The sequence below is a fragment of the Dipodomys spectabilis genome, unplaced genomic scaffold (assembly GCF_019054845.1).
Source record: "Dipodomys spectabilis isolate Male_0828 unplaced genomic scaffold, ASM1905484v1 ptg000015l, whole genome shotgun sequence".
Lineage (NCBI taxonomy): Eukaryota > Metazoa > Chordata > Mammalia > Rodentia > Heteromyidae > Dipodomys > Dipodomys spectabilis.
Window position 1 is genome coordinate 13,843,083 of NW_024870692.1, and position 14,409 is coordinate 13,857,491.

Sequence of the window (14,409 nt, forward strand, 5' to 3'; positions counted from 1 at the left end):
CCCACCGAGCCAAGCCTACCCTAAGCCTCTGGACAGCCTTGTGCTGTGAGAATTTGTCCAAGCACTTCCCAATAAGGCCTGCTGTGTTACAGCCTCTTATGATCATGTTTTGACCTTGATCGGCCTTGAAATCTTTCACAGCCCCTACACCTGACCACAGGATTTAACTATTCTAGTCTGTCTGACTGAGTTGTTCTGCATTCTGAGCCCTATCTCCAGGGAAGTCCTCACTGTTCCCTACCTATTTGTTCAGAGTTCCATGGGCTGCTTGCTCATTTGCTACTAACTCTACTCATTACCACAGCTGTCATTTTCTGGGATTAATTTGCTGTGATAATCTGATAACTGTGTTTCCCTCCACTAGATAATGAGCTGCATGCTAGCAGGCTCTGGGTCACTTTTCTTCCCCTCCAGGGGCCCTGGCCTCCAGCCCATGCCTGATAGCAAGTCGATTCTCAATAAATAAATATGGAGTATAATAGCTTGATAAGGATTGTGTTGACATAACATTTTCCATGCTCTTATGGGAAAAAACCACACATGGTCTTTGTTATCCTGAGTAGTCACTGTTTTGCCCTATTGGGTTCAATCTAGATCAACACATTGACACTGGTTTTTGTGTTTGTTTTTTTTTTTCATCTCCTTCTTTTTGAGGTTGTGGAGGTCCTAGATCATTCATGATCCAGCTCCTAGCCCCTTCATTGGCTAGTCCATAACCTCAGCTATCTTCCCTGCTTCCCTTCTCTCCTTCCCACCCCTCTCTTGAGACAGAGGCCTGCTATGTTGCCCAGCCAGGCCTTCAGCAGTTAGGCTTAAGTGATGCTCCTACCTCTGCCTCCTAAGTAGCTGGGACTCTGGTTGTGTTTACCACTTTGCCCAGTCCAAGGAATTCTTTCAAATCAGCACAGTAGCCCTAGTCCGGTCAACTTAAGAGGCAAGTATTTCAAATAAATCATTTCTTTCATTTAAAAAGTTGACCACTTTTTCTATCATTATCACATTTGTGCGTGCACAACAGTAAGAGGTAAATTAAAATCCCATTGGACTTACAGTGGAAATAGAAAGATATTATGGCTGTATTTAAGTCCTCTGTCACCTGCATGATAGGTTCAGAATAATGCACATGCATTATTCTGAGGGCTAGGGCTGTAGCTGGGGGGGGGGGGGGGGAGGAGAGGGGCGGGAAGCACCATGTCCACGTGATTTATTATTGAATGCATGCACAAAGAAAATAAGCCATTAGGTTTAAAAATCACACTGAGGGAAGGGAGGGATAGGCAAGCATTTGTGCAGCGGGTCATTAATGTCTTTATTAAGCATTTCCGGAGCTTCCTATCTACTTGGGGCAGAGCAGCCCAGCCCACTGCCTGCAGAGTGTGGAACTTTCCCCTGACAGCAAATGGCCTTTTATGGAATGAAGCGGTTAGGAAGTCATCAAAGATAACAAGGACAGAAACCAGGAAGACACCAATACCAAAGGAGTGCCCGCAGTCCTGGCCCTGTGACGTGGAGTACTCCAGGCAACCGGCTCTCTCTTCCAGGGGCGGGCAGGGCGCCCCACCGTTCTGGGGCTCCTGGCGCACCACGCGCCTGCGCACGCGTGATGTTGGCCTGCACTGGCCTGCACAGCCACTCCAAGGGCTCCACTCTCCAACAAAGCAGGGCCGAGCTGGAAAACAGCAGAACAGGTTGGTCACCTGAGTAAAACCACCCAAGCTGCCAGATGGTTCCTGCCAACACAAACAATGGAGGCTAGCCCAAGTCAACTTCACCTTGATCATAGCCATCTATCAGGGGAACGCACAAAGCAGGTCGCAGTTTACATTGACTCCACCAGCCCTGATGGGTAACTGATAATTAAGTACCTCTGAGAGGCAGGCAGATCACTCTGGGATCCGAAGCCAGGTTCACACACCCAAATAAATTCCTTCAGGCTACTTCCGCATACCCCCAAAGACATCTTTGCTTTTATTTTGTCCTTGCTATTAACTTTATCTGTGCCTGCTCATATTCTTTTCTTTTTTCTATCATGTAGTTTACATACATATTTATGGAGTACAATGTGCCCTTTAAATACATGTGTGCAACGGGTTACGATCAGAGCTAGATAACTGGCATGTCTACCACCTCATATTTAGCTATCCTCTGTTGTTTAGAACATTCAACAGCAGGGCTCTGCTGGCTCCTATCTGAAATCCTAGTTACTCAGAAGACTGCATTCTAAGGATCATGGTTCAAAACCAGCCCGGGCAGACAAATCCAAAAGACTCTTATATTAATCACCAAAAAGCTAGAAGTGAAGCAGTGGCTCATGCGATAGTGTCAACCTTGAGCAAAGAACCTAAGTGACATTATCCAGGCCCTGAGTTCAAGCCCCAATTCCAGCATCAATCCCCCCACTCCTGGAAGAAAAAAAAACAAACCCTAAATCACACTCGAAATCTTCTCTACCAGCCATTTGAAATACAGAAGTTATTATCCCAGCCATAATCACCCTACTGTGCTATAATTAATTTGTTTCTCCTTAACTTCATCCACATATGGATAGTCATTTTCTCTCCATCCTCTCTGCTCAGAGTATTTGTTATTTAATAATAATGCATATTCATATATAGACAACATAGGGAGAGGGGAAAGAAACTTGAAGAAGAAAATGTATTTTCATCCACCAATAAATCTCATCACTTACCCAGTCAATTCTTCTCAGCAAATGTATTGACCAGTAGCTTAAGGCCACATACAGGGTCTGTACACTCTAGGCTTCTCCCTCTTTCTCTGATCTCATCCTCCCTGGATCACAGTCTTATGATCTAACTGTAAGAGCTAGAATTCAGAGATGAGCAGTCAGCAGCTATGAACAGAGAAAGTCAGGGCAAGACTAGATTTGGTTCTAGTCTTATTCTAATCAGTACAAGTACACATTTGGTACATGGTAGAACTCAGCTGGTTTTTAGCAACTGGGCATGTGCCAGATTGCTCTCTAGAGTCAAATGACATGTCTTAGGACTAACCTGATGGGCAAAGCCAATCAGTTTCTCATTGATTACCAGATCTGAAGATGGGATTCAGATTGCAGTTTTCTTACCCATGACTACCAAATCAATTGATTTTGTTATTAATTATTCCAATGAAGGCTTTAATGAATCATTTTAAAGGACAGTAATGAGTTTTATTTTTAATTAATTAATTGATTCTCTAATCAATTAACTAATGTGTGTTTGTGATGGGAGTCTTATTATGTTAGTCAGGCTGGTTCCATTTCCTGAACCCAAGTGATCTTCCCACCTCAGCCTCTTTAGTACTGGGAGTACAGATGTGTGCCACCTTGCCAGCCTGTAATGAATATTTAAATTGAGTTGTTTCTGGATTCGAAAGAGAATATAGGAGAATAAAAGAAAAAGAAGACAGAATACTTCTGAAACAAATGATAAAACTTTCATTGCCACAAAATGAGACCCACTTTTCCTATTACCTTCATACTTTCAAGTTCTTGGCATTTTGTGCTGGAAATCACTCTGACTGCTTTCCAACCTTGATTTGTACTTCTGTCAGTTTGTATGTGAAAACTCATTTTGCCTATCAGCACATTCTAGTTTAGGGTTCATGGTCTGGGAAAGACATATTTGGCAGCACATAGCTTACCTCTGACATGAAAAGGATCACAGACAACATCACAAGTCAGTAATTTTAAATTTTCAATACTATGTTTTATAATCTTTAAGCAGTTGTACAAAGGGATTTTAATTCAACAAGTCAGCTTATGAGTACACCACTCCCCTCCCACAATGCTATTTTAAGCATGACTTTCTTTCACTTTAAAATCTATTGGTCTCAAAAACCAACTATGCTAAAAATCAAGAATAAGCCATATTAATTTTTATTTGTTTATTTTATTTCAATTTTTGCAAGTCCTGGCGCTTGAACTTAGGGCCTGGGCACTGTCTCTGAGCTTTTGTTGCTCAAGGTTAGCACTCTACCACTTGAGCCACAGCACCACTTCCGGCTTTTTCTGTTTATGTGGTACTGAGGAATAGAACCCAGGACTTCATGCATGCTAGAAAAGCACTCTACCACTAAGCGACATTCGTAGCCCCATAGTGTTTATTTTTTATCTGCATGCATAAATCTTTTGGAAAAATCAGTAACAGTTCACTTTTTGCTCTGCTCACCTCTTGTTGACCCCTTCCTTTTTATTTTCATGATACCATTATTTCATTGCCCATTCAGCCAAAAGACATGCAGACTGGGAGCGAGTTTGAGGACTGCTATGTCCTTTATCCTGTCAATACAACACTTCTTCATCCTTGAGTCTAGATAGTCCTGCCCTGATGTGTTGGACCTGAACAATACTTAATACTTCTGTTTTTTTGTTGGTTTTTTTTTTTTTGCCATTCCAGGGGCTTGAATTCTGGGCCTGGTCACTGTTCCTGAACTTTTGTGCTCAAGGCTAGCATTCTACCACTTGAGACACAGTTTTACTTCTGGGTTTTTGTGGTTAATTGGAGATAAGAGTCTCATGGACTTTCGTACCCAAGTTGCCTTCAAAATGTGATCCTTTCAACCTTCTGAGTGGCTAAGATTATAAGAGTGAGCCACCAGCTCCTAGTAATATATTTTACATGCATTTATTTCAAATGTTAATATTAGGACTATAATATAAAGTTTGCACTGTTAATATAAAAATGTAGTAATATGGCCTTCAGTTTGCCCTATCCGTATTGTGAAAGGGCATATTGGGAAGAATTTTCTGACTACATTTAGGGTCTTAGGAATTCTTTAACAAATGTGTTTCTTGACCAACATTTAGTTTATTTGGTTTCGTCCCATTGTTGAAGTCCTAAAAATCACAGATTCATTACATCAGTTGTTGTTGTTCTTGTTGCTAAGTTTGTCCTTGACAGAAAGCTATTTCCTGTTTTCCAATCCATGACTTCAAAAGCTCCATACAGAGCCAGCCACAGTGGTGCATCTATAGTCCCAGCTATTAGCAACTGAGGCAGGAGGATGATCACTTAAGCCCAGGAGTTTGAGACTAGCCTGGCAACTTAATGAGACGTCTGAAAAAGGTAAATAAAATAAAATAATTAAATAAAAAATTAATGACCATAAAGAGAACCACAAAGTCCAGGAACATGACATAAATCTTTATGACTTTATCATAAGATAAAATGGGTAAAATCTCATAAAGAATCACATGAATAAAAAAAGAGTTCCAGAAAATATTATTGTGTGTTGGTAGGTTAATCTCAGGTATTATCTTCTAAATCAAGATTTTATTTTTGATTCACTTGTGAACTTTTGACTATTTGCCCTGGAAGTCATCATAGATCACAAGAGATCTTTGGTCACAGAGGTTAGGGGAAGCACAGGAACTTCTGACAGATTTATTACAAGTCATATATTACAGCTGGATGACACACATTTCCTTTTGAACTATTCCATTAACATTGTCCTTTTCCCCATTGAAGCTTGTCTAATTCACATTGATATACAGCATTCTAAAATATTCTCTGTATCTAACTTGGTTACCAGCTGTTACCAGAAGCTGGTAGATTGTGTTACCTGGGCAGCTAGAGGCAAGATTGCCCTACAGTCCAAGCTTGTCACAGCTTCTTAACTACTGATAGGATTCCATCACATCATCTCATCCCATGCAAGGGAAGGAAGGCTAGAATCCATGGATTCAGGAAGCTCCTCAAGCTTTTTCTTCTCTTTTTTCTTTAAACTCAGACCAGGTTTCCCGAAGAAACAATCCACATCATGAGATATGGGTTTGAAAGCAAGTCATGTCTTTGGGAAGTGATTCCAGGAAGCACCAGAAGGGAGTAGAGCCACAAAGTAGATATCTAGGTTGCCACTGGAAGGTTGAGTGGGCACCTCTAGAACTCAGCTCACTGGGAAGTGAAATAATGGATAGTCCAGAATATAAAGAATGACTGAGCCCTTCTTGACTTACCAACTCATCTATCCCAAGAGCTTTCTGGTTCTCATAAACCCCTAAACCCAGACGCAGGGGAGTGGCCAAGAACAGCTATATATTTCAGTGATGAACCAACACATAAGAGTGCAGCACATTTTCTCATGACCATATAGTTTGGACAGCAAGTCATATGCAAGCAAAATTCCCTTAGAAGATATATGTTATTTTAGGGGTGGGGGGAAGTATTTACTTTGTAAACTCATTTCATTGGGGTTTCAAAAGCATCCTTATCTTTTAAAACTTAAATTTGTATCTTCTTTTTTTCTAGTTTACATGATGTGTAAAATTCTATTTGTCTAATGAATTCCATGGCTTTGCTAGCATTTCTTTATCTAGTTATGTCTGTAAATCATTCAGGACTAGATAACACGGAGGTAAAAATACTGATCAGTTCACAGGAGCTTTTTGAAGGGTAACTAGGGCCTTGGACAATACAGTCTCTTTTGGTTCTCAGAGAACCCATGGCAAGGTTGTATAGAAAAGGAACAGATGGCAGATATTTAAAATTGTGTTACCATGACATGAGTGTGTTTATGAGGATGCTGGCAGAGGTGGGGGTAGGGGAGAAATGTTTTCATTTTCCTTCCACAGAGTATCAAGAAGTAATAGCTATGCATAAATGGGTATAGCTGTGAGCAAATAAAGTATATAGAGAGTATTTCTATAGAAACTATTATGACTATTTGAACTTGATGTGGAGGAGAAAGCAGTTGGTTGTGGGTGGCCTTAGACATTGAGATGGCACAAAGCCAAGCAAGCAAGGCTAAATTACAGAGGAGAGCACTTGACTCTGTGTGATTAGCTAAGGAGACACTGCTACAAGAAAACGAGAACAAGGCTTTATGCTGAAGAAGAAATGATCTAAACAGTAGTTTACAAAGCAAAGTACTAGTTCTTGAATAGAAGGTTAATTTGTGGTTCTCTGTAGGCTGTGAATATGCATGCATATGTGTGTGTGTGTGCGTGCGTGTGTGTGTGTGTGTGTGTGTGTGTGTGTTGCACCATCACGAAAGGCATTAGAAAAACACCTTTTCTTATTTATTCATTGGTAGGTACCTACGGAGAATACTGTGTTCAGTTCTGTTGGTACAACTCACCAAACTGTGAGTGGATCTGGAGAAAATCCAGCCAACTGCAAAATGAAAGGTGTCCATGGAGAGCTAAACTAGAGTCCCTTGTGTTTGCAAGTTCATGCTGGGAGTGAAAGGAACATTTGGAAATGGTATGACAGCAAGTGGTACTGAGAAAATAAACACAAAATCCTTTCGACCATCTTTTGAAACTCATGAGTGAGGGAAATTGCGATCCAATAAAAGGGAATACCCCCCTTCACACTACAGATAATAAAATGAAAGGAGGTGCTTGTTACTTGTAAGATGTAGTACTGGAAGGGGATGTAAATATATTAGAAAGGACTTGAAGGACAACCAAGAGAGGTTAAAGAGGTCCTTAATTTTAAAGCATAGAAAATAATGTTCCTTCCAGGTGACACCTCCTGGATTCACCATTGCCAGAAAACCACGCTAGTCTTGGTTGAGAACCCCAGTGCTTTTGACTATAGGAGCCTCTGATTTGCCCCTCTCGTCCTGCTCTCTTTCTCTCTTTCTCTGGACCTTCACTCAGTGTTTTGGCTTCTACTAATGAGCAGACTACATCTAGTCATGTAGAATGTTACGTAGGGAGGACTTAGCCAATGCCTTTTTATTTATTCTTTCATGCATTCAACAAATACTGAATACTTAGTGTGTGCCAACTACCAGATATCAAATAAAAAATTATCACAGTCTTTGGAAGCAACAACAAATTATAGAGCTGTGACAAGGCAAGAAATAGCAAACTTCAAGAGAAAGTATAGTGTTGAGGAAAGGACCTTTCTTATCAAGAAGAGCTCCTGAACTAGACACCAGTGCCTCATTCCATTGATTGTAGCTACTCAGAAGGCTGAGATCTGAGAATCACAGTCAAAGTCAGCCCAAGTATGAAAGTTCTTGAGACTCTTATCTCCAGTTAACCACCAAAAAGTTGGAAGTGGACCTGTGGCTCAAGTGGTAAAGCCTTGAGCAAAAAAGCTCAAAGACAGGCTCAGGGACCAGGCCTTAATTTCAAGCCATAGGACTGGAACAAAAATAATAAATAAATAAAATAAAAAAGGCTTGGATGGATCTAGAGCTTATTGTATTGTCAGGTTTCATTAGAAAGTAAGCACTTCAGTTCCTCAAGAGACTAAACATAGTGGTCCCCTATGATCTAGCAATCCCACTGCTGGGCTTTTACCCAAACAATCACAAACAAGGCAACACTAAAATTACCAGGACAACTATGTTAATTGCAGCATTATTTACCACAATTAAGATATGGAACCAACCCAGATGCCCCTCGGTAGATGAATGGATCAAGAAAATGGGGTATTATACACAATGGAATTTTATGTTTCCATCAGAAAGAATGATATCGCCCCATTCGTAAGGAAATAGAAAGATGTGGAAAAATCACATTGAAATGAAGTAAGCCAAACCCAAAGAAACATAGGCTCTGTGGTTTCCCTCATTTGTAATAATTAGTATATGTCTAAGATAATCCTAGCAGAGGATCACAAAAGCTCAATAGTTATGTACATATGACTATATAAAATGATGCTAATTGAAATGAACTCCAAGATATCTAAACAAGAGGTTTTTTGTTTTTAATGTACTATGTGAAGTTATTCCTTTTTGGTTTTTTCCCTCCTCTTTGGTTTATCCCCTGTTGTCACTGGTTTTGATTTTGGTACCCTGCTTGTATATATATATATATATATATATATATATATATATATATATATATATAATTTGGGGAAGGGAAGGGGAATAACAAAATGTTGAGACAAAGGACAAAAGTTGAACTAATGCAACAGCAATACTCAGGAGAACTATGTTGGAAATGAACTTTACAACTTTTCAGGGGAGGGAGTCGGGGGGAGTGGGGGAGAGAGAAAGTGGGAGAAAACAAGGAAGGGGTAACAATGTTCGACAAGAAATGTACTCATACCTTACTTATGTAACTGTAATCCCTCTGTACATCACCCTTACAATACAATAAAATAAAATAAATAAAAGAAAGCTCCTTTCACCACGCTTGCCTAACCTTTCCCCACTCACCTAGAATGCCTAAATCTCTTCAGAGCCGACGATATCCCCCCACCTTCACGGTCACCCCCCCCTCCCCCGTTCACTGTTTATCCTCCGTGCTTGGCACAGCTAATCATGACCGTCTCAGTGACCCCTTCTGCTGAAGACCTCTCTGTTACTCTTAAGGATTAGGTTGCCCAGAACTTCCTTTGCAAAGTCTTCCTTGAATTCCTCAGCTCTAGGTTTTTCCTCCCAGATCACCTATTTTGGTCATAATTCTCCTTCATCCCCAATTTCAGTTTCAGGAATCCACAGCAAACCATTGTTTGAGCATATTAAATTGAAAACTTCCAGTAATAAATAATTCATAAGTCTTGAACTGCACATTGTTCTGAGTAGTGTGATAAAATCTCGTACCATGCTTCCCTGTCTCACCTTGGATGTGAATCATCCCTTTGTCCAGTGTATCAGTGCTGAATAGGCTACCCTGTCACAAGTCACTTTGTAGCCATCTTCTTCGTTATCAAATCAACTGTGGAATATCTGTAGTTTGTTTTATGTTTAAGTAATCTTTACTTCATAGCAGTCCTAAAGCACAATAATAACTATGTAAAGCCATCACCAGGGCATAAAACATGGGAGGATAGATTAATGTGGACAGCTATATGACAGCATTGCAATGATACAGAAAAAGTCACAGTAGACCTAGAGTTAGCATTACCTATCTTTTCAGGCATCCACTGGGTGTTTTGGGATGCACCACCTGCAAATAGGAGGGGACTACTCTATTGAGCATGTTACACTCATTTTTGCATGTATTCCTGGCTAGATGAGGAACTCCATCTCCAATATCTTTCCATCTCTGTGCATAGACTTGGATATGTTATCTGCACTACATAAATCCTATGATTATCTTTCAAATATAGACAGGCTCCTTGTGAGCGAATGACTGCAGAAGTGGGAGGAGCTTTTCTTGAGTCATGCAGGTCAGGAGGCAAGAGGTTTAAGAGGCTGTGAGGGATGTTGGGGGACATCTGGCTTGAGGATGCTTCATTTCCTGAATACCTGCCTTTCCTCCCTTAATTTTAGAGGTATAATACCACGCTCTTGGAGCAGAACCTACAAGGAAGTTTATCAAAAAGAAAATCTCTATTCACAAGGTAAATCATTAGCTCTGAACTAGAGTCAACAAATCAGGTTTTCTGAGCATCAGGCCTAGGGATTGGTCTGGCCTGGGCCTGGGAGCCCCTTCCCTTGGCCAAAGGCAGAAGCACTCAGCCCCATGTGGTCTCCTGCTCTCAGGGCCTGAATACCCCATGCTGGGATCCTGAAGCTTGAATGGGTGTGGGCTCACAAAAGGTGTGGGCTCTGGGGCAGTGAGACTAAGAAGGAGCGTTGCCACTTTTGACTTTCAGAGCTAACTTCTCTCAGATGAACACTCTGGTTCTTCAGGACTGTGCTCACCATGTCTTCCCTTACTTTTTAACCCAATCAAGCCAGCATTTACTGCACTCTCCAGAGTGGAGAGGGTCTGTGAGCTAATGTGGGAAAGACCCGACTCGAAAAGAAAACCAGCAAGATGAAAAAACACAACAGGAGCTGGTTGTGAGTCACACCTATAATCCTAGGTACTCAAGAGGCTGAGACCTGAAGACTATGGTTCAAAGCCAGCTCAGGCAGGAAAGTCTGTGAGACTCTTATCTCCAACTTAGCCACCAAAAAAGCCGGGAGTAGAGCTGTGACTCAAGTGGTAGAGTGCCATGCGTGAGCAAAAAACCTCAGGGACAATGCCCAGGCCCTGAGTTAAAGTACAGGACCCCCCCCCCCCCCCCCGACACACACACATACACATATACACACACAGACACACGGGACTTTGAAATAAAAATCTTGAGGCTACATAGGTAAAACCGAATCCTAAGAGCATACTGAACTGAGCTACATCATAGAGTCCAGAGGTGAAGAGTCCTCAGTTCTCCCAGAATTTGCTCTTTAAAGAGAAGGGCCCTCTCCATGCAAGTGTAACCCAAAGTGGGATGGATACACTTTCTTTCTCTGGCCATCACTCCAAAGATCCCTGGAGGTTCACTGAATCTAGCTGAGCCTGGCCTAAGGGCTCCGCCCTGGCAGTGACATCTTTCCAGAACTATGCGGCCCTACCTAGCTGGAGCTCCTGAGTCACAGAGAGGATCTCAAATTCTTCCAAAGGATGAGCAGAGGGCCCTAGCTGCAGCCAGCCAGACCCTGCTGGGGAGGGGTGCTGCGGAGCTGTCTTAGCTGGGGAAACGGAGAGGCCCTAAGCGGACTGAGCTGGGTATGCTGGATGGAGGTGGCTGGGATGGGCCGGAAGGGATGGATTGGACTGGACGCGCTGGAATGGAAGGGACTAGGAGACCTCTAGCTTTGGGGCTGCAGACCAGTGCCCAGCTCTATGCCAGCTGGCTGTGGGCGAATGGCTGGTGTCGCTCCCCGGGCCCCCCGGCCACCCACCTGGGCATGCCCTGGCGTAGTCGAAGCAGCAGTCCCCAGCGAGGCGGCAGGCTTGGTCGCAGAAGCAAGTCCCGTAGACCCTGTCCAGCCTCCAGCCTCGGGCAAAGCAGGCTGGGTCCCGGCCCGGGCAGCAGCGCCCGGCCTCGGCGCAGCCCGCTAAGACCCCCGGCCACAGTCGCGCCAGCGCGCACAGCACCAGCCACAGGGCCCTCGTGGCCATCGCTCCGACGGCACCTGCCAACGCCACGGACCCTGGGGACAAGCGCTCGGCTCGCACCAGCCCCGGAGCCGCCAGAACCGTCCGTCCGAAAAGCACCGGTCGGCCGGGCCCCGCGCCGCCGCCCCCGCCCTCCGCGGCCCTGGGTCCTCGGCCCTCCGCCCTTCCCCGCGGCCCCTCCCCAGCCTGGCCCCGCGCCCGACGGGCTCCGGCTTGGGGTGGCCCCAGCCCAGGTGGGACGCGCCCACAGCCCGCGCTAGGGCGCCACCCACTCCTCGCGGCTGCCAGCCTGTGGGCCGGCCGCGCCCCAGCCCCGCGCGGGGCACGGCCCAGGGGAGGGGGAGACCGGAAAGCAGGTGCTCCGCGGGCGGGAGAGGGGTGTGGGGAGCCGGCTGCGTCCACGAACCCGGCCCAGAAAGACTTCTTCTTCTTTTTTTTTTTTCTAAATTTTTCCGGCTCCAAACTTTCTTGATCTCTGGGGACCAATTAGGGACCACTGGACCGAGCGCCTAACGGATGTCACCAGCACCCACCCTGACCTGGTGCAGCCACCCATTCTACAGCGTTCTACAACTTTCTGCGCCTCCTTCGGACCCAGAGAAGGGGAGATGAACTGGGGACGCAACTACTTTTTTTTTTCCCTGCGATTTATAGTGGGATTTTTCTGCCCCAGGAAAACACCACTCTCCTAAGTGACACTTAATCAATGTTTAGGATAATAACTATGAAATGTAAATAACGAAGTAATCCCCCTCGATTGTATCTTAGTCTCTGGTCGCTTTCCCGAACTTCTGGCTCAAGGCTAATAGTCTACCACCTGAACCACAGCTCCACTTCCAGCTTTTTTTTTTCTTTTTTCTTTTTGGTGGGTGATTGACGATGAGTCTCACTGGCTTTCCTACCTAGGCTGGCTTCAGTGATTCTCAGATCTCTGCCTCCTGAATAGCTAGGACTACAAGCTTAGCCACCAGTGCCCGGTGGTAACTCCCATTTTAACAGACTATTTGCCTATCTCTAGGTTTTATTCCGTTGTTTGTTTACCTGTTTTTTCTTTTGTTTTTGAGGGACTGGGGATTGAGTACAAGCTTTCTGAGCAAAACTCCCAAGCCTTACTTTTTAGATGTAGTTTCTTGCCTTTCTCTCTCCAAATGCATTATATTCTCCATTCCCTTTCTTTTTTACTCACTAAAATGTATTCTACAATGTTCATTTTATTATGTTCTTCAGTCATTTAAACTAGTATGTTATTGTGAGAAATGTTTTCTGCTTCCATGAATCTAAGATCGCAAATTAAATTCAGACACTAATTTTCTTCCTTATTCCTTGGAGGAATAACAAAAATGCCAAAACTAAAAATGAAAAAGAAAACCACTTCACAACAAAATTAGTAAATATATATATAGCAATCAAATCTAAAAAATAAATCCATTATATAAGAATCATATCTTGTCAACTCAAACCACAAATAGTCTGAACAACGTAGAACATAATCTTACTTTATCATCCAAAGAAAATATACTCTAAAGTCAAAAAGAGATTCTTTGTGGGTTTATACAAATAAACTCAGCTTTGGAAAACTTTTGTTTTCTTCTTTGGGTAAATCTCTTGTCCTTTTGTAGTTTAAAGAAACAGTCCATACTTCTCTATTTTTCTGTATTCTTAGTTCTTCATTGTTGGAACTCAATAATCTTGACAGCAAATTATTCCTTCTACCTTCTATTCAAATTCTACATTTTTATTAGGAGTTTTTAACTGACTGGTTCACACACACACACACACACACACACACACACACACACACACACACACACACACACACCTTCTTTTGGCTGTCTGCTTCATGGGTTGCCTTTAGGCAGATAATTATTCTTTAATGCCATAACAATCTGGAATGGTTCCAGGACAAAGTAAAGGAAAATGATCCACTGACAAGTTCCTTTTCTGGAATAAAACATAAAACAAAGTGCTAACAGGAAGGAGACAATCTCTGGCACAACAGAAGTAAAAATCAAATGCCAAATGCTTGCTCAGATTCCATATTTTTCACTCTATTTTTTCCTTTTACACACAGACAGCAACCAAAACCAAAAAGTCTTGAGATGGGATTAGTATGTTTCTCACTGGTAGACACTTGCCCAGCTAGTAGGAGGTCCAGTTCTGATGCTGTTTTACTAGTGTGCAACACAGAGAAGTAGCACAAAGTAAGAGAATGAATATATATATATATAGATAGATAGATAGATAGATAGATAGATAGATAGATAGATAGATAGATATAGAGAGAGAGTCAGTTGTGGGGCTTGAACACTGGGCCTGGGCGCTGTCCCTCAGCTCTTCAGCTTAAGGCTAGCGCTCTACCACTTGAGCCACAACACCACTTCCAGTTTTCTGGTGGTTGACTGGAGATAAGAGTCTCATGGACTTTCCTGTCCGGGCTGGCTTTGAACCACAATCCTCAGATCTTAGCCTACAGGCATGAGCCATCAGCGCCCAGCTTTGAATGACTAATATTTTAAAGCCAACATATTAAGAATTTTGTCTCCGGTTAAAATGGTGAAAGAAACTTCACGTTTGAGCTTACACAATCACCTTCAAGCTTACATGATCTTGAATCC

At 42.9% G+C, this 14,409-nt stretch overlaps 1 protein-coding gene across 1 annotated transcript in view; it reads right to left on the reverse strand.

The window, feature by feature from the left end:
* Sbspon (somatomedin B and thrombospondin type 1 domain containing) overlaps positions 1-14,409 on the reverse strand; it is a 46,399-nt gene that overhangs the window by 12,897 nt on the left and 19,093 nt on the right. Inside the window, exons 5-6 of the mRNA XM_042666152.1 lie at positions 11,578-12,269; positions 1,475-1,669 (exon numbers count right to left, since the gene is read on the reverse strand). Coding sequence (XP_042522086.1) covers positions 1,475-1,669; positions 11,578-12,269 — 887 coding nt within the window. The remainder of the gene's footprint in view (positions 1-1,474; positions 1,670-11,577; positions 12,270-14,409) is intronic.